At 41.0% G+C, this 20,771-nt stretch overlaps 1 protein-coding gene across 2 annotated transcripts in view; it reads left to right on the top strand.

Moving 5' to 3' along the window:
* The window catches only part of LOC124555209 (delta(14)-sterol reductase LBR-like), a 47,846-nt gene that overhangs the window by 15,712 nt on the left and 11,363 nt on the right, over positions 1–20,771 (top strand). For both annotated transcript variants that reach the window (XM_047129059.1, XM_047129060.1), the window contains exon 2: positions 17,467–17,765. In XM_047129059.1, coding sequence (XP_046985015.1) covers positions 17,467–17,765 — 299 coding nt within the window. The remainder of the gene's footprint in view (positions 1–17,466; positions 17,766–20,771) is intronic.

Here is a 20,771-nt window from a genome sequence, read left to right as displayed (position 1 = left end):
ACATAGGGAACACACATGGCACAGACCTGTAAGTCCACGGTATTGGTGATAAGATGAGAAAACCGTCCCGAAACATGTGCTACAAAACGCCACTGTTTCCTGCCCATGAATTGCGAGTGTTAAGGTTCTAGTTGAAAAATTTGGGGACAGCTTTCTGCTCACTTGGCCACAGTTTACAGGCACTGGTTTGAAAGGCAATGGCACATTACGGCTCCCATCTTTTGAAGATTTAGTCCAACAGATCATTGACTGGGATAATTTTTGAAAATCACGTAGAATACATCTTTACATTTTCACATGTATGCACATTTTTATTCAGGTTTCTCTTTTGCTACTGCAGCCTGAATCACAGTGTCCAATGACTAATTCTTACAAGGGAACCTCCCCATCGCACCCCCCTCACATTTAGTTATAAGTTGGCACAGTGGATAGGCCTTGATAAACTGAACACAGATAAAGTGAGAAATCAGGAAGAAGTTGTGTGGAACTGTGAAAAAATAAGCAAAATATACAAACTGAGTAGTCAATGGGCCACATAAGCACCATAATGGACTATGAGAGATTAGGAGTGCCGTGGTCCCGTGGTAGCACGAGCAGCTGGAAAACGAGAGGTTCTTGGTTCAAGTCTTCCCTCGACTGAAAATTTTACTTTCTTTATTTTTGCATAGTTATTATCTGTCCATTCGTTCATTGACATCTCTGTTCACTGTAATAAGTTTAGTGTCTGTGTTTTGTGACCGCATCGCAAAACCGTGCGATTAGTAGACGAAAGGACGTGCCTCTCCAATGGTAACAGAAAACATTTGTCGCAAGGTCATAGGTCAACCGATTCCTCCACAGGAAAACACATCTGATATATTCTATACGACGCTGGTGACAGCATGTGCGTCACATGACAGGAATATATTGTCGACCCACCTAACTTGTACACTTGGCGAATGGGTAAAAAGATTCTTCTACCTTGCCCGATTTAGGTTTTCTTGTGGATGTGATAATCACTCCCAAAAAAGTGATGAAAACATAAGAGTTTGTCACATAAACTGAAAATAAAAAATTAAACTTTTCACTCGATAGAAGATTTGAACCTAGGACCTTTCGTTCCGCAGCTGCTCATGTTACCACGAGACCACAGCGCTCCTGTGTTCCTATCGTCCTTAGTGTTGCCTATCTTCCCTTGAACTACTCAGTTTGTATATTTTGCTTATTTTTTCACAGTTCCACACAACTTCTTCCTGTTTTCGCAATTGATCTGTGTTCAGTTTTTCAAGGCCTATCCACTGTGCCAACTTATAACTAAATCTGAGGGGGGTCCGATGGGGAGGTTCCCTTGTTAGTAAGGGCGACTCACTCAGTTGTCACATGGTGTACAGGGAGTTTGGAAGGGTGAGCAGTTTTCTACCATAAATGGATACAGGCTGCACAGATGAGAGTCAGAATCCAGACTGTACCTGAGGCTGAAATTCTTATTACCTGAGTTTGTGATGGTAAATTACTGTGTAATTGTTGCACATGCTGAAGCAGCTATTAGCTCATCCAGATGGTTAAGGAGGTTGGGTGCTAAGGTACTGTTTACGAAGTTCAAATTTTGGGGGAGGTAATATATCTGGTTTCTCAGGCCAGTGTAATAGAGGACATGTTATGTTTAAAATTGTAGTTCCTGTTATGATAGCTAGAAGATAGAAAGTTGGTCTTGAACTATCACATATTGTACTGTTTACCAATATGCTGCCACCTTGCAGCTTCAACCATTCTGTACCCTTAGGTCATCCCTGCTTGTAACAATTCGCAATAACTGCTGTTGGATTGTATAAGCGACTTGCTTTTTAGAAATAGGGTTGTGGTGCCAGAATGGGCATATGGTGGCTTGCTCTTGCTGGCAACGCCAAAGCTCACATAGCAATATTAGCACATGGTTTTCCCGCCTTGCTTCCCATGCTGTTCTTCATGGGCCTTGTGTTTTCGCTGGTGGCCTTTTGAATTTTTCTCTTCTAATAGCATGATAAATTTGGTCATTGTAGTGGATGGCTTATCGTGGTTATTGTTCGCTGTAGAGATATTGAGAGTACTGGTAGCCTTGAAAGTTTTACTTGCTCTATGTTTAATGTCTCTGAAATTTTTAATAAGGCTATTGGTAAATCATATTTCTACTCCTCAATACCTTTTGTTCTGAGGACCCATTGTCATTGTAAGGATCTAGTGTTTGTGAAGCTGTAAAACTTGTTTGTGATTTGACAGTATATTACCATAGATAAAAAAACCTGACCCCCCCCCCCCTTGCAAAAAAAAAAAAAAAAAAAAAAAAAACCCCTACATATTGATTTTGCCAAAAGCACACAAGTGATTCTTGGTGTTGTCGCTCTCAGGGGCACTCTTGGTTGCTCTCTGTGAGAGGCACCCCTGTGCATCTTTGTGAATCGCAGCTCGATTGCATAGCACAACACAGAACTGTATGCTGTAGTGCTGTTGTGCAGGTTGCCTATCACAGTTGCTGACTTGAACAAATTTTTACAGTCTCCCATCTGACCTGGTATGGGCGAATTGTATAGTACACATACCAGGTATTGCTGCTTGATGCTGGGAACCAGACTAGCACATGTAGGCAAGCACATTCGGTGCCAGCTTGGACTATCACAGGGTGGTAACATAGTGATAGGGTTTTCCTGTCTGGAGGATTAATAAACTCTAGCATAACTGCTATCTCTTCATGTGCTTTATGTAGCCCATCCACAAACTTTCAGGGATTTTAGAATTGTATGCCGCTGCTACATAAACCAACGAAGAATCCCAATCATTGCTATAGCTATTTGCATAGTGGCTTAGAATTTTCCCTCTCATTTGATGTACACATTCAGTTCTTCTGTTAGCCTGTGAGTTTAAAGAGATCATCTCAGTTTGTGAATAAGCAACAAATGGCATAACTTCTTCAGCAATGCTAACATAAATTTGGTGCCCTGATATGTGATTTTGTTTCCAGAATACCAAACTGTAGTAACCAATTACGCATCACTACGTTTCTACTGTGGCAGTTTGCCGGTTCTGGATAGCAACCATCCACATGTAATGTGTAAAATGATCTACAATTGATGAAGGTTTCTCGGGCTGCCAGCCGGATGGTAGTGTTGATTTTTCATGACGTTACGGGAAGTGTCATACTGCCCATCTTCTGGCGAAGTGTCGAGATTCACAGAGAGTGGGATATTTGTATGTGCGGTCACTCCCCTCCATTATACCTTGGGAGGCTGTGGTGGACCAGCAGCATGCGCGTGGTGGTGGGGGTAGCCGCCCCGGCGGCCGTGTTAGGTTACATGCTGCAGTCGGTCCGTTCCCACAGATAGGCTGGTAATGTCCTTGCCAGTTGTAGTGTGTGTGAGGTCATGCTATTCCTGCAAACCCTTGGATGAATTTGCTATAATAGTTTGATGATCCCTAAAAGACTGCAATTACTTGCCTGCCTGAAGAGGTGTTGGAAAACTCCATACAGTGTTTACCAGTCTTGAACCTATTCTCATTTCGTCTTGGCTTATTAAATGCCCAAGTAATTCACTTCTTTGGCACAAAATGACACTTATATATGATAAGAGTTAGTTGTGCTTAGTGCAATTGCTGAAAAATGTCCCTCAACCAATGCACATCCCCTTTCATATTCCTAGCAAACACAACAATATCATCCAGATACGCCATACACTATTTCGGCTTTAGTCCCTTCAAAAACTGTCCAACTACTGTTGAAACATCACTTGTGCATTTCTTAGACCAAATGACATTTTCCAATGAGGTACTGAATAAATGCAGTTTTTGGTTGGTCCTTGAGTACTATTCCTAGTTTATGGTAGCCACTTATTAGATCCATAGTGGAAATATACGTACAGTTTCCCAAGTTATCAAGGGCTTCTGTTATATTTGGTTGGATACTCGCCTGTAATCGTACGACTCTTGAGGTATCTGTAGATGCTGCAGAACTGATACTGCTTCATTCCGTCAAGAACGTTTGTTGAGTACTATCACCACAGTTGCACCCTCTAGGCTGGTACTTGCCTTAATGATACCATTGCATAATTATTTGTTAATGAATTTCTCTATTACCAATTTTAGGTGAAGGGGCACCCTGTATGGCTTAAAGTACACAGGTGGTCGATTCCTAAATTGGAGCCTGTGCTTCGTCATTGGGATTGGTGGTAAAGGGCCATGAACTTTAAATAGATCATCTAATTCTAGCAGTAACTTCTCCATAAGAAGTCCCTCCATTCTTTCTTAATGCTTCACCCTTTCATGTAATGCAGTTATACTGGCAGCTTGGTCGTGGATATGGTCCGAACGTATCCATCTAGATCAGCTTTGTCTAGAACATCTAAATTAGCAACCAATAATTCCATAGACAAACTGATGATGCCATCAGTACCAAAATTATTGAAATCACTGGGCACTTCTGGTTCGCCACCCATCTCCTGTATGCATACAGTGCTTCTGTACACAAAACAGTGTGCTTCATGTAGCTCATAATTTTCCACCAATGGTTCCACCACACAAAATATGTTTACAGATAGTTCTGTTTCTACATTTGCTCATTGTAGTTTCCCTATGCCTTGCTGTACTTTATCATACAGATTGGTGTTCAGTGGCCGTGCACATGTTTTAACTGATTCATGGGTCACGAGTGGCAACCCTTGTGGCAGTATGTCATCGACAGAAGTTTTCAAAGATTGAACAATGTTTCCATGAGTTATACAATATGTTGTCCAAGGTCAGTTTTAGTATGATGCTTATACAGGAAACATGGCCCTAGGATCACGCAGTACCTTTCACCTACATGGGAAAAACTTCCATAGTTTCCTGGAATTGCTTTGATTCCACCTGAAAATTTAAACACTGGTGAACCTAGCAACTACACTTTGTTACCATTGACTCCCCATACATCTATAGCATAGAAGGTTTAACTGCATGTTTCCCGTGAGGTCCTGAGTTGTCTCACATGTGAGCTCCTGAGTGTAACAAAAATATATGCTCCCTACCATTTGACAATGTTGACTGGAATACTCTCTTTCAAATTCTAAAGGCGGCACGGGTAAAATACAGGGAACGAAAGGCTATTTACAATTTGTACAGAAACCAGATGGCAGTTACAAGAGTCGAGGGGCATGAAAGGGAAGCAGCGGTTGGGAAGGGAGTGAGACAGGGTTGTAGCCTCTCCCCAATGTTATTCAATCTGTATATTGAGCAAGCAGTAAAGGAAACAAAAGAAAAATTCAGAGTGGGTATAAAAATACATGGAGAAGAAATAAAAACTTTGAGGTTCGTCGATGACATTGTAATTCTGTCAGAGACAGCAAAGGACTTGGAACAGCAGTTGAACGGAATGGACAGTGTCTTGAAAGGAGGATATAAGATGAACATCAACAAAAGCAAAACGAGGATAATGGAATGTAGTCGAATTAAGTCGGGTGATGCTGAGGGAATTAGATTAGGAAATGAGACACTTAAAGTAGTAAAGGAGTTTTGCTATTTGGGGAGCAAAATAACTGATGATGGTCAAAGTAGAGAGGATATAAAATGTAGACTAGCAATGGCAAGGAAATCGTTTCTGAAGAAGAGAAATTTGTTAACATCGAGGTTAGATTTAAGTGTCAGGAAGTCGTTTCTGAAAGTATTTGTATGGAGTGTAGCCATGTATGGAAGTGAAACATGGACGATAAATAGTTTGGACAAGAAGAGAATAGAAGCTTTCGAAATGTGGTGCTACAGAAGAATGCTGAAGATTAGATGGGTAGATCACACAACTAATGAGGAGGTATTGATTAGAATTGGGGAGAAGAGGAGTTTGTGGCACAACTTGACAAGAAGAAAGGACTGGTTGGTAGGACATGTTCTGAGGCATCAAGGGATCACAAATTTAGCTTTGGAGGGCAGCGTGGAGGGTAAAAATCGTAGACGGAGACCAAGAGATGAATACACTAAGCAGATTCAGAAGGATGTAGGTTGCAGTAGGTACTGGGAGATGAAGAAGCTTGCACAGGATAGAGTAGCATGGAGAGCTGCATCGAACCAGTCTCTGGACTGAAGACCACAACAACAACAAACAACAACCATTTACCATGCTGGTCAAGCAACATTCTGCTTGACATAGATTATGCAGCATTAAAATTCACTGGGAGTACTGCTCGGCAGACTCTGAGCTGAATACTCATATTCCGCCCTTTACTGTTATGCCCTTTACTTCTACACTACTGGCCATTAAAATTGCTACACCAAGAAGAAATGCAGATGATAAACGGGTATTCATTGGACAAATATATTATACTAGAACTGACATGTGATTACATTTTCACGCAATTTGAGTGCATAGAGCCTGAGAAATCAGTACCCAGAACAACCACCTCTGGCCGTAATAATGGCCTTGATACACCTGGGCATTGAGTTCGACAGGCTTGGGTGGCGTGCACAGGTACAGCTGCCCATGCAGCTTCAACACGATACCACAGTTCATCAAGAGTAGTAACTGGCGTATTGTGACGAGCCAGTTGCTCGACCACCATTGACCAGACGTTTTCTGTTGGTGAGAGATCTGGAGAATGTGCTGTCCAGGGCAGCAGTCGAACATTTTCTGTATCCAGAAAGGCCCGTAGAGGACCTGCAACATGCGGTCGTGCATTATCCTGCTGAAATGTAGGGTTTCGCAGGGATCAAATGAAGGGTAGGGCCACGGGTCGTAACACATCTGAAATGTAATGTCCACTGTTCAAAGTGCCGTCAGTGCGAACAAGAGGTGACAGAGACGTGTATCCAATGGCGCCCCATACCATCACGCCGGGTGATACGCCAGTATGGCGATGACGAATACACACTTCCAATGTACGTTCACTGCAACGTCGCCAAACACTGATGCGACCATCATGATGCTAAACAGAACCTGGATTCGTCTGAAAAAATGATGTTTTGCCATTCGTGGACCCAGGTTTGTCGTTGAGTACACCATCGCAGGTGCTCCTGTCTGTGATGCAGCGCCAAGGGTAACCGCAGCCTTTGTCTCCAAGCTGATAGTCCATGCTGCTGCAAACATCGTTGAACTGTTCGTGCAGATGGTTATTGTCTTGCAAACGTCCCCATCTGTTGACTCAGGGATTGAGACGTGGCTGCACGATCCGTTACAGCCATGCGGATAAGATGCTTATCACCTCGACTGCTAGTGATTCGAGGCTGTTGGGATCCAGCACCGCGTTCTGTATTACCCTCCTGAACCCACCGATTCTATATTCTGCTAACAGTCATTGGATCTCGACCAACGTGAGCAGCAATGTCGCGATACGATAAACCGCAATCGCAAAAGGCTACAATCCGACCTTTATCAAAGTCGGAAACATGATGGTACGCATTTCTCCTCCTTACATGAGGCATCACAACAACGTTTCACCTGGCAACGCCATTCAACTGCTGTTTGTGTGTGAGAAATTGGTTGGAAACTTTCCTCATGTCAGCACGTTGTAGTTTTCGCCATTGGCGCCAACATTGTGTGAATGCTCTGAACAGCTAATCATTTGCATATCACAGCATCTTCTTCCTGTGGGTTAAATTTCACATCTGTAGCACGTCATCTTCATGGTGTAGCAATTTTAATGGCCACCAGTGTATACTCTCACTCTTCCATACCTATTACAGTGAGACTGACAACAGTTTTTTTGTATGTAGCCTACCGTATTTACTCGAATCTAAGCCGCACTTTTTTTCCGGTTTTTGTAATCCAAAAAACCGCCTGCGGCTTAGAATCGAGTGCAAAGTAAGCGGAAGCTCTGGAAAATGTTGGTAGGTGCTGCCACAACTAACTTCTGCCTTCGAATATGTGTAGCGCTGCACAGGCATGCTTTGCAGGCACAAAGATAAATACTGGCGCCAAAACCTCTGCGTCAGTAAAAAAAATTTTAAAGAAAGGTGGAAGACAAGCTTTTTTCTCCGCCCCGAGTTTCAACCACTTCATTTTCATACATTATCCAACGAAGCAAATACAATTTCCGTATTGTTCATCTTTGAATGTAGCAGCATTTCAATGTACTACGAAAATCTGACTGGCAAGACTGGGATGTTTCTCAATATGGCCAACTCTACGTTCTGAATTTTTTCCTACCTGTGAGAAGAGATGGTTGCTAATAGGAACTTCTATGAATTGTGAATCACACGCAGTATTCTCTTCATCATAAGAATAATACGAATATAAACATTTTACCATGCATTCTTTCGTATTTGCTGCTATCTCATTTAAATCCTGTCTGTAATAAGCTACGAAACTAGAGTGAGACAACAACAAACGCGGAAGAATATACATATCATGTCATGTTTATATTCGTATTCTTATGCCTAATAGTGATACAGTCAGAATTGAAGCATGGCAATTGACTAGATTTTTAAATCTAAGATGAGTAATTTCTGTGCAGAATATAATGTACTAAAGAGGCGTCTGCAAAGATTTTCAAACAGAGAAAAATTTTCGCTAAACTCTCGTTCAGAACATCTGCTATCATACGCAGTCTACTATTTGGTTCTTGTTGATAATTATCAAAGAAAGCAGCAGCGTAGTAACAACAAATAGCAGTCTCTTGCCATTGTTTCCATAATGAGACGATTCCTCTCTTTTTAAAATTGTAAGCGGCGGCAGGGCGCACAAAAGCAAGCCATGCCGCGAGCGGCGACAGGCCGTAAACTCATTATCAGAATGCGATAAACAATGTATGACAGTACAGTAATGCATTTTCAGCTTAGTGACGTAAACACCTATAACAAAGAGAACGGCACTTATCAGATCAAAGAAAAATAAGCAATCGATTCAAACCAGACGAAGCACATGAAAAAGGAAGGGTACCCGTATAAATACGGACGGAGCGACCGACGCATAGCAATGGCTACCTGGTACAGCTTAACTGCTAAGCTTACGACTCGAACCAAACTACTGTAGCTGTATCGTCATTTATTCGACCTAAATTGTGTCTCATATTACAATGGACCAACTTTGTTTCGATTTGGAGGTGTGGCCTAAAACTTTTCTCTCCTCTTGAATTTCGAGTCTCAAACTTCAGGTGCGGCTTAGATTGGGGAAAATTTTTTTTCCTTGATTTCGAGTCTCATTTTTCAGGTGCGGCTTAGATTCGAGTAAATACGGTAAACATCTACATTGATAGCACTTAACATCAGTAGAAGAGGCAGTACATTAGGTGGTAGTTACCATAGAAATGCGTCTAATGCTCTCTGTTCCACATCCGGAAGAACAATCTTATTTGTTTTGTCACTCTGTGTTAATTCATAAGTTTTAATGTTTATTTTCTGTATCATAGCTGCAAAATTCTTACCTATTCACTGTGATTCTGCGACATTCCATTTAACTGTTCGCGATAGTATCTACAGCAATTCTCTCTCTTCCATTGCTGCACCACACCTTGCCATATTAGTCCATTGAACAATTGAGCATTTTGTAGGTCCTCATGCTGCATTACATAACTTTTCATGTCTCCTGCCAAACATGACTTGGTCATTTGCAGCAGCTGTTCATCTGTCCTAGATCCCGGCTTTGTAGCTGTCAACAGCTTTTCTACAATTGATAATATATCCTCTCCTAAATAACATTATGGCACTCTCAGAAGGTGCTACATCCAGAGCTGCCTGAAATGCCATAGACATCAGAAGCAGCAGCAACTCTCTCGAGAACAGCAATTGCAGCTGCAGCTTAAGTGCAGGGTGACACTTCATTTTCCTCCTCAGAAGATGACAGTAAAGCAGTATTTTTCTCTTCTGCATCATCAGCAGAATTGATGACTCGTTCTTCAACAGTACAGTTTTCGTTGTCTGCCAGCATCCATTCTTCCAGATTGGCAGTGCAAGAGGGTACCAACTGGTGTAAGCCTGTCGAAGAACAACATCAGAATCCAAAGTTGTATTTGCATTATGAGTAAGTTCAGATGCTGCATCATCATTTTCCTCTTCAGTCTGTGCTGCATTATCAGTCACTGTCCAGGCCTTCTTAAAACATTAGTTATGGTGTTTGTTGTAACTTCATCCCAAGCAGCAGAGATTTTGAGGACAGGTTGCAGTACATTCCAATGTGGAAAGGTTTTCTTGTAGTCTGATTGAATTAATGGCAGCCTTAACAAGAAGGTGCTGTAATTATGCTTCATAGAGGTGATTATTTCTCCAGTGACTGTAGACAGCTTGTAGTGTTAGGTGGTATGAATACAACTTCTAAATTCAGAAGTTCCAGGTCATCGAACTGATGTGCCAGGCAGTGGTCCAAAGTTGCCAAAATACTTCTCTACCTCACAGCCATTTGTTGTTGAACTTTTAAGAGCCAGCTGTGGGAGGGAGTCTGGTCATCCAAGCTTCATTGTTGTTCTCATAGTGGCGTACCAGATTGAACAGATTGACACATTTTTTAAAAAATGTGGATTTTTGTATTTTTCAATCATTAATGGTTTGAGCTTATGAGAACCATCTCAATTACAACACAAGACCACCACCAGTCTCTCTTTCCTGCGTTTGCCTCTTGACAATTTTTTCACCCTTGATACATTGTGTTTGTGCCGGCTTCATCCATATTAAATAAATACAGATACAAATGACAGAGCTTGGATTAAAATTCCCGCACCCTCTCATTGGCATCTTCCTCATTTCATCAATGTGTTTTCCCACAAACATTTACAATATACATTTTATGCCTCTTCTGAAAATGCCATAGCCAGCCCTCAGAGCACACAAACCCTTTTTTGTGGGCGATTTCACGAGCATTTTCTTGAAGCATGGGGCCAGATGACAGAATTTGCTGTGAGTACATGTGTTGGAATAATTCAAACAGTGAATCGTTCATGGTTGGCTGTCCTCATGCACTTGCTATTGCTGCAAAATGAATAGCTTGCCAGACTCTCCTCTATTTTCTGTCTTGAAATAGACTTTGAGATTTGAAAGTGTCTGCGACATGTGTTTTAGTCTTCCCTTCACTATTGATTACATGTAGAATTTGATGCTTTTGTGTTAACATCAGAGAATTAAGAGCTTGTTGGTAGCATTAAGAGCTCGTTTCTATTTCAGCACCATATTGTGTGAGATAGGAGGGGGGGGGAATTGGATTTCACTGTTCGTAATAATCAGAGACAGACAGATCTCTGCATTGTTGTACATTTCACTCTCTTTGTAATCTACCAACCAACCCTGTCTTCCCCTTCCCTTGTGTCTTACACTGTGGTAATGACATGAGCAGCAATCAAGCGATTGTGCCATTGTTGTGAAATTACAATACAGCAAGCTATTGAGGAAAAGTATGTGAAACACAATGCACTACATATGTATGTATTTATTTGGTTTAGGTAAAGAATGAGATGTGGAACATGTAATGTGGGGGGTCAAATTTTAGTTTGTAGGACGAATTATCTGAAATTTTGTTTGTCATATTGGGAAATAGTGAGGGTCTACTACATATTCCATTTTGTACAGCAAACTTGAACTGGAAGAAGGATATTACTGACAGATGCTCAAACAGTCAAGTTCGGCTACTTTTGCTCTTTGTGTAATTACTAGTCTTGGAAACAAACGAATCAGCCTCTTGACATAGTCTGCATTTTTCCACTTAATAAAGTCTTGCAGAACAATTGTCTGGTGTAACTCGTCACTTACAAAGAAAGTATTGAGTGCACAAAAATATATGGTGTTTATCTGCAGTTGTATAGGTACCTCATCAAGGAGTCAGTCATTTTAGCTGCACCATCACAGTACATATATTCACTAATGAAATTCGTCTCTCATAATTTTTCACAATTTGAGAAGAATAGTGATGTCCACACCTATATTGCTAGATGAAAATATGACTTTTATTGGCCATTGTTAAAGCTGTCAGTGGCTCACAAGTTCAAGATGAGCAATAGAAAGTTTGGTCATTTGCCTGATAACATAAAATGTCTGACAAGTAGCAAAGCAAGTTTTAAACCTAACTTAAAATAATTTCTCGTGGAGAACTGTTCCTATTCCGTGGACTAATGTCTATTAAAAGCTTTTAAGTATAGTTACCTGAATAGGACTAAAATATAATATGTTCATTAATGTTAACATTAACCATGTATATGTATCCTGTAAAATGATTAATTCCAAATAATTTCAGCGGAAGATATCACTGAAATGATCTATGGAACATGTAAGCAACTAAACCACCCATTATGTTGCTTGAATCTGCTGTTTGCTTCTGATGCCAGTTGTAGAGGAGTCAAGATGGCTCTAGTATTTATTGATGTTGTTACAGGTTGCAGAGGTGTTGCAGTATGGCTGCCAGGGCACTACATACATAGAGCCAAGTGGGTTGGCTGTCAGTGCTTGCTTAGCTCAGCATGCAGCAGCAAGTGGCACCCAGGATACAGAGTTGGCAGGCCAGAGAGACACACCGTTGTGTAGAAGCCAAGTCAGTTCCTTGCTGGTCACGTAGAGCTGGGGGGGGGGGGGGGGGGGGGGGCGGTCAGGCCCAAGTAAGGGGCAGAAATAAAGCCCTCCACACCAATCAGGGCCTTATTACTGAACACACACTAATATCTCAACAGACAGGCAACAGGCACATCATGGCAACAAACTGTGAAATAATCCAGTCACACCGTTTGATGCATATGTGTGACCAGCAAGCAGTGTGTGGGGGGCCCAATGTAGAAGGCACCCAATCGTGTTTTCGAACCAAGGACCCCCGACATAGGATGCAGCAGCCTGAGGATGGAAGCATTCAGTATTAGAGTGCCCACATGCAGGGCAGGCAGCAACTCAGCAGTAAGTCAGGTGCAGATGGTACCTAAGCATAGGCTGTGAACCATCTACCCTCTGGTGCATGCCTTTGAGTTGGTTCAAGTCAGCCAGCAGATGGCTTCTGATAGAAAGTACCATTGCAGCTCCTGGCAGCATCAGGACCAGGTGTACCTCAGACCTGCAGCTAGTGGAGGCAGTGTCTTGTTGTAGTTGGGCTGGATGACCCACATCAGGTCAATGACTGGCATGGAGTACTTCTCAGAGCTGGAGTGGATGGTACTTACAGCAGCTTGTCCCGCACTGTTGTGACAGGACATCATTTTTGACTGCATAGACCACAGAAGTGGTGCAGTGCTGGGTTCAGACATGAAGTAAACCACGCCACTACTGCAACAATCTGGCCCTTGTACTACGTGGCGTTGACAATGTACCAGCCTCGGCAGGAGACAGAGAGTCTAGTCATGTGGGGGGGGGGGGGGGGGGGGGTCAGGCCCAAGTAAGGATTGAACATCGTTTGTGATCAGAATATTTATTGAACAATGTATGGTTGAAAGAGCAATTAAATCAATTCAGAAAAAATTACTTGTGAGCTTACAACACCATTACACTGATCCAAATTGTACTGTTAAAAACACAGGAAACCGAAAATGTTGTACATCGTAATGAAAATTTATGTTCAAAGACAACAAATAAGCTTTTCACTTAACTATGACATTTATGGAAGCAAATACTTTCAAAAACCAACTTCACAGAAGCGAAGCAGTTGTTGCAGTTCCTTGAGAATTCATTGCTTATCACTAAGTTTCTGTTCCTATAATGAGATACCATGTAATTATGGGGACACACAAATTTTTATTAGTACAAGCTTAAGTGACAGAAGAACGATGAAAAAATTTAATACAGTATCGGTGCTTCAAAGCAACAGCTACAACAAGAAGAATTTGTATAACAAACAATTTAGCAATTCACCTGATCGTATTTTCTGACAGCCAGTTACTGATTTACAGTTGCTTGGTATCACAGAATGTTGTACAAGACTACTGACCAAAGGAATGAAAACTTAATAAAACCATGACCTTAAAAATTTACATTCAGTTTCCCAAACACACACACACACACACACACACACATATATATATATATATATATATATATTAACTGCTGGTATTGTCTGGCAAGAAAAATGACCTTTAAGTTTAGGAAATAATCAAATCATAAACTTAACCCGTTGACCATGAAACTAAACACAATATGGCTATCAGCATAATTACACACCCACATACCAGTAGAAAGGGGCAGAAATAAAGCCCTCCACACCAATCAGGGCCTTATTGCTGAACACACACTAATATCTCAACAAAGAGATAAAAAGATTCGCTTACCGACCGCAATTCAGTTTCAAAACGGCACATCTGGCATAACGGTAGCAAGGGAACACCACATAGGACAGAAAATCGACAACATTTGAATGGATGCACACAACTGGGAAACAAATTTCGATTACATTCACAGACAGTATCTTAAATACCAAGAAATTGGCACGAATCCTTTTCCCCAAAATTAACAAGTTAACTAGCAAGCATCAAAGCCACTCACAGCAGTGAATGAGGTAACTTATGCCAAAGTCCACAAAGCTGTCGTATATAACAAGGTAAAAACACAGTATGTTATAATTATAGAAAATTGCTGGTACAATAAGCAGTTGGTACAAACACATGAAGGTCTCTTGAACTCACATTCAACGTACCTATGACCAGAGCTTAAGCAAACAGGAAGATTGAACTGGTATTTTTGTATTTCTAATTGCCGTGAAGGTGGGTAAGGCACATAAGCAGACAGGCGACGCACTGGGAAAGACATTGGAAAGGAACATTTTGCAAATCTCACACAGTCCCCAAATTCATTCAACAGGCTTAAATACCAAACTTCTGCAGTAGGAGTAGCTTCAGCCGCCTCTTGTTCTCCGGAGCCTGTAGGATTTAAGCTTATTGTCGGACATGTGATGCCAAGTCCAGTTGTCCAACAGAGAAATCACACAGCCCAAATCACAACACACTGTGCCTGAAGAGCCCTTCCTTCTCCGTCACCTGCCTCTGTCTGACTCACTCCTCACACTGCCACTTGATTATGTCAATACGGCACACACTTCGATACAGGTAAAGATGGCATGGGGCAGATGTACCATGACCTATCAACACGGTATGGATCAGACTATTTTTGTGTTTATTTTAATGTCCAAATTTTGTAAATCTTACATGAAAGTATTGCAATTTTAATGCACACTTTCTCTTGTATAATTATAGGTTTCATATCAATATAAGAAATTCAGCAACTGGATCATATCTCGAATCAGTACACACAGCACAATCTTATCAAATAGGTAAAACAGTTGTTTGATTTTTGGAGAAAAATTCAATGGTACACCACTTTTAACAGTTACTTATTATAAACCCATTATCAGATTTTGCAGACATATGAGAATAATGTCATCTCATTTTTAGGTGTCATAAAAAATTCAGAAACTGTTTACATGTTACAAATGTGAATCTTCATCTAACAAACATGTGATCTTGTGCACATTTCAACACTGTCACATCATATTAATATTTACAAACTCAACAAATGTGAAATAGTGTTACATTTCCCATAGTGCATGTTCTTTTCTACGTATTATACAAAAGGACAATTTAGAAAATGACAACTTCTGTTGGTTAATGTGAAAAGTATGTATTACATGGGGCTGTCTTATTAAGGAACTGTCTTTAGCTCTTTGCGAGAGAGTCGTCGTCTTTTTCTTTTGCCTTTATCTCGTACCTACACAGGGTTGGCGTGGTTATCAGATTTGGCATTGCTACGAGGTTGGCTGGATGCCCTTCATGTTGCCACAAAATTTTCCTGTCATTTTTATCAAGGCTTGCATTTATATACATTGCATGCAAGGAAATCTCTTGTGAAAATGCAGGAATTGTAGATGTGTACTACTTGATTATTGGCAGTGTTATACATACCTAAGGGCTGCACACAGCCACACTTCTTTTCAACATGTAGATATATTTCTTATCAAAACAGCTTTCGTAACTATTTGGAAATCCAGTAATGTTTGATAATTTAATAGATAAACATATAAGGATGTCTTAACTAGTTACAATAAAGGCATACCTTGGTTAACAATATTTCAGTTGCTGAACGAGGTAGCACTCTCTTTCTCCATCCTTCCCCAGTGTGAACTTGGACCTGATCTGTAATTGTCAGTAGGACAATGTATAGTGCTGCTTTCTACAACTAGACTCTCACTTTTTAAAGCACTTTATATTCAAAGTTAATGATCATGTGTTTGCCATTTTTTGTGCTTATGTCAACATATCCAAGAATTAAAGAAATGAGGGTGTGCTGAAAAGTAATACCTCTGAATTTTCATGTTAAAATTTAAAGCTGTTTAAATAAAGCAAACTTTATTAACATTCTACATCTTTGTTCTTCATGTCCTCTGCCGCTAGAGGTCTCTGAATTTTAACTTAAAACATGATGGTGTATAACAAAGCTGCTGGTACGTGAGAAACAGCGTGCTGTAATAAAGGTTCGAATTCAAAGCTTTTCTCTGCACATGAAACACCCTTTCCTTTAGCAAGACAATGCTAGACCACATATGAGCATTGCAGTGTCTGCAACAGTCCGACACACTGCATTCACTGTCATTGATCATTCTCCATCCAGTCCCAACTTGGTCCCATCTGATTTTCATCTGTTTTTCATCTGTTTGCAAAACTTAAAGAACACCTTCGAGGACTTCGATTTGATAATGATGAAGCAATGCAAGAATACGTGAGATTGTGGCTCCATCAACAATGTTAAACATTATACAGTGACAGTATCAACAAACTAGTCTCCTGTTGTTGGGGAAAAGCTTTTGTCGCCAGGGTGACTATGTTGTGAATTAAATATGTAGACGCAAAGAATACTGATGTAGAATATTAACATCATTTGTTTTATTTAAAATCTTTTAAGAATTTTCACATAAAACCCCTCACAGCCGTGCCTCGCCACCCGCCCCTCACAGCTGTGCCTCGCCACCCGCCCCTCACAGCTGTGCCTCGCCACCCGCCCCTCACAGCCGCGCCTCGCCACCCGCCCCTCACAGCCGCGCCTCGCCACCCGCCCCTCACAGCCGCGCCTCGCCACCCGCCCCTCACAGCCGCCCCTCACCACCCGACCCTCGCTACCCCGCCCCCCACAGCTGCGCCTCGCCACCAACTCCTCACAGCTGCGCCTCGCCACCCACCCCTCACAGCCGCGCCTCATCACCTACCCCCTCCCCTTCCCTCTCCGTTATGCCTCGCCACGTGCCCCCTCCTCTCCCCTCCCCTCTCCGCTATGCTTCACCACATGCCCCTCCTCTTTCCCTACCTGCTATTACTTGCCACCTGCCCAATCCCAGACACATCTCTGTACCCATCCCAGTTGGTGGCCATAGCAAGGGGATTGTGGGGTAGTTGTGTCGGGGAGGGGACTGTTGGGGTGGTGTATTTAACAGTGAGTACTTGTTCTTGATCAGTCATTGAGGGATTTTTCTTAATTCTGGTTGTGATTTTCTCCCTGGTTTGTAATATGAAGCCTGTTGTAATGACTACCATATAAATATTGCAATTGTAAATTTCGTGGAGTAAATTTAATTAATGTTCTCAAGGAACATAAAGTTATCTCTTTCTATATTTTGTTCCACAGGAATTTTTGCAGCCCTGTTTGCACTGGTTCTAATTTCATCAGTGTGCTACTTCAAAAGGGAAGTTGCTGACATTGTAGTCAGTGTGTATAGTGAGGCTGCAGTTTCAGCAATGCTTGTGGGAATTGTATTTTCTCTAATTCTGTACAGAAGAGGTGGTAAATTGCCTATCTCCTATCTTAATCCATATGGATCAAAAGGCTTTATGTGGTATGACTTCTGGATGGGACGAGAAGTTACTCCTCGTATTGGAAAATTCAATGTAAAGCTCATCCTTCATCGATTTTCCATAATTATTGTGGTAAGTAAATATTATTTTTGCAGCAAATGTGATACTATAACTTCATTATGAGATCATTTCTGTGTATGTGACGTAAAGAAATTAAAAGGCAAACAGAAAAGCATCAACTTCATGCCAAGGTGACCCACCTCTGGCCAATGCGGTTTATCCCCAGTGACAAGATAAATCTTGATTGTAGGTATATGTTTTGATCTTGTTAATTGAATAAATTATCTTCAACATTTGTTCTGGTACCATGATGTACGTGTAAAGAAATTTGCACAGTACTTCAAAATGGGATTAACATCATATCTATGTTTGTGTCAACTTTTATTGTCGTTTGAGGGAGGTGTGGGATCAGGATCTCCAGAAAGGTCCCAGCTTAATGTTCCTACTCTGAAGAGTGTTGTGTGTCCTGTCTAAATATGGAATCTGACTCCAAATATCTTGTATCTGTTGAATAAAAATAAATGTCATGTTCAACAAATATGATAAAATAAATATTAACATTATATTATGGGTGCCTGGGCATGGCCTATGATTCTGTAGACTATAGCCCAGCTGCATGGCTGAACCTGTGTGAGCTATTTGCCTACGCTGGCTGCAGATGCCTGTTTGCCCATATGTTGGTTGAATAGTGTCTGGACAAATTAGAGCACAATAATACGCACAAAAACACTTACAGGCACTAGAAAATATACTGTTAACAGTAAAGGAAATCTATGGATTGAAATAAGAACCACAAAATATCTTTATTTACTTTAAAGCTGTTGCATTACATGGCACTTCAGCAAAATATAACAAAGTTTATGTCACACTTATGAATACCATCTCATTTCTGGAACTTATTCAAAGTCTTTCATGTCTCTCTCCATACATATTTCCCTGTTGTAGAATGCTTCAGTATTACCTGACTGGAATTTTTGCTGTGGTGAAAGTTCATGTGGTATGGTAAGCGTATTATACCATCTTCCTGTTATGGTGTTAGAACTTCTAGGATTCATTAAGCTGCTATCCAAAGCCAGCTGGAACATCCACAGCTTATCTGTGGGTTCCTGAGGACACACGCACAGTAGCAGTCACTGACAGAAAGTCCTGTGCTACATCATTTCCACTTTGTGTAGATCACCTCCTTCCAAATTTCAGGGATACCAGCTGCTTTGCTTCTCATTAATGAAACTGAGCTATTACACTGTTGCCAAAAAGAGAATTGTCATACTTAACTTCACAAGCTGCATCAGTAAAGGGCTCTCATGCAAAGTGGACACCTTAAATCAAACATCAGAGGGCACACACAGTTGTACAGACAAGTGATTTCGAACTGACCATAATTATGAATCTTGTGGACATGGATTTGTCGTATGGTGTCATTTTAGTTTGAACATGGTATGTTATTTGTTGAATGAATGTGTTGATCACACCAAGTGACCACAACTTAAGATGACCACCATTTTGTTTGCATGACCATAATGGCAGTATAGTATTAGTTCAATTCTGAAACATTGCAGCTGGTGCAGATGTGTTTGATGGTTGAACATTGTCTTACTGCAAACTGCATTGGTAATATGTGTTGTCCACATAGGCATTGTCACCAGAATGGTTGAGGAGTCTTGGTTTAACATATCCGATTGTGATGGCCACATATGAATGAAATGCTGCCACAGTGATTGCAATCCTGCAAATGATGTGGGACATCACTGGATGCAACTTGAGTTCTCATTTTGTACATCTCAAGTGCAATCTAAAGAATAACTAGTAAATCAACTATGTTTTTGAAGTAGAAGACTTACACCTCCAGCAGACAACTCAGGAGCCTGTATTTCAACAGGACAAGGCTTGGATTCTTATAATGAGAAATGTGGAAGCCATACTAGAAGAAAGATGTGTACCACTCCTTCTCTGGTTTGCACATTTGCGTGACATGTCACCCCTGAACATGTATGGAATGTGGTTGGTTGGTGACCTTTTGTGGTTTTCTAAGACTGGTGGAACTTCACGGAGTAGAGTACAAACTCTGAGTAAGGAGGTTCCTCAGTATCCAGGTGCTGTTTTGTGCAATGTCAAAGTGTTTAGAAGCATCACTGGGAAGCTTGATGTCGTACTAAATTCAACAACCCCGAGTTTATGTACAGTTGTGTTACCTTAGAGATTTATCTTCTACTATCAGTTTTAGTGTAATGTGATCATATTGCCATAGCAGTTTTATCATCTTCAATAAATAATCATCAAGATATTTCTTTATTTATGAGCCAAACCAGCAAAGTATTTTATTCTTTTTTCTGGCAATCAAATCTTCATATTGCCACAATTGTACCACAGATTGCTCATCTCTTACGTAATGTTTTATTCCAGTATTTTAAGTGCTATATTTAAAACTACTTTATCTTTTGAGATATGAGTGCTATCTGCTCTGTATTACACACATTTTTCTTGCATTGTCATATCGCAGTCAGTTTATCCTCACAATTGTTCAGTTAGTAGTGGTTTGCTTCATTGCCTTTTGTCAGCGGTGGACTGCCTGATATTTTTTTGCATTTGGTCTTCAACTCCACATTTTCCAATCTCTAAGTATTATAAAAATGTGTGTGTGTGGGGGGGGAGGGGGGTCCATTTGTGTTTTCCCCATCTCCTCCTGAACCAGTGGACCAATCCAACTGAACTTGGTACACATGTCTTTTACTGTCAGGCAACAATTGCAGTGAATGTAAGACCCATAGTTCAGGTGATACAACGTGGCGATCAGTGAGGTGGGTGAAAAAGAGCTGCATCATTCATGAAGTTTTAATGCATTTATTCTTTAGTGCTAAGACACTCCTACAGTTGAGTCAACTTGAGGAAATCCCTGACAACTGGCACCGCTTTTGACATCTTTCAATCGTGAAGCGGAGACGGCTGCAGGCAAAAATTGTAGCCATCTACAAAGCTATGAAGAGGCATTGTCATAGAGACTGTTACAAAATCACTTTGTAGACACGTGAAGCAGCAGTGACCAGCGTACAGAAACTGTTCGGGATCGTGTTCCTTAAT

The sequence above is a fragment of the Schistocerca americana genome, chromosome X, assembly GCF_021461395.2.
Source record: "Schistocerca americana isolate TAMUIC-IGC-003095 chromosome X, iqSchAmer2.1, whole genome shotgun sequence".
NCBI classification, from domain to species: domain Eukaryota; kingdom Metazoa; phylum Arthropoda; class Insecta; order Orthoptera; family Acrididae; genus Schistocerca; species Schistocerca americana.
This window is presented reverse-complemented; position numbering and strand designations above follow the sequence as displayed.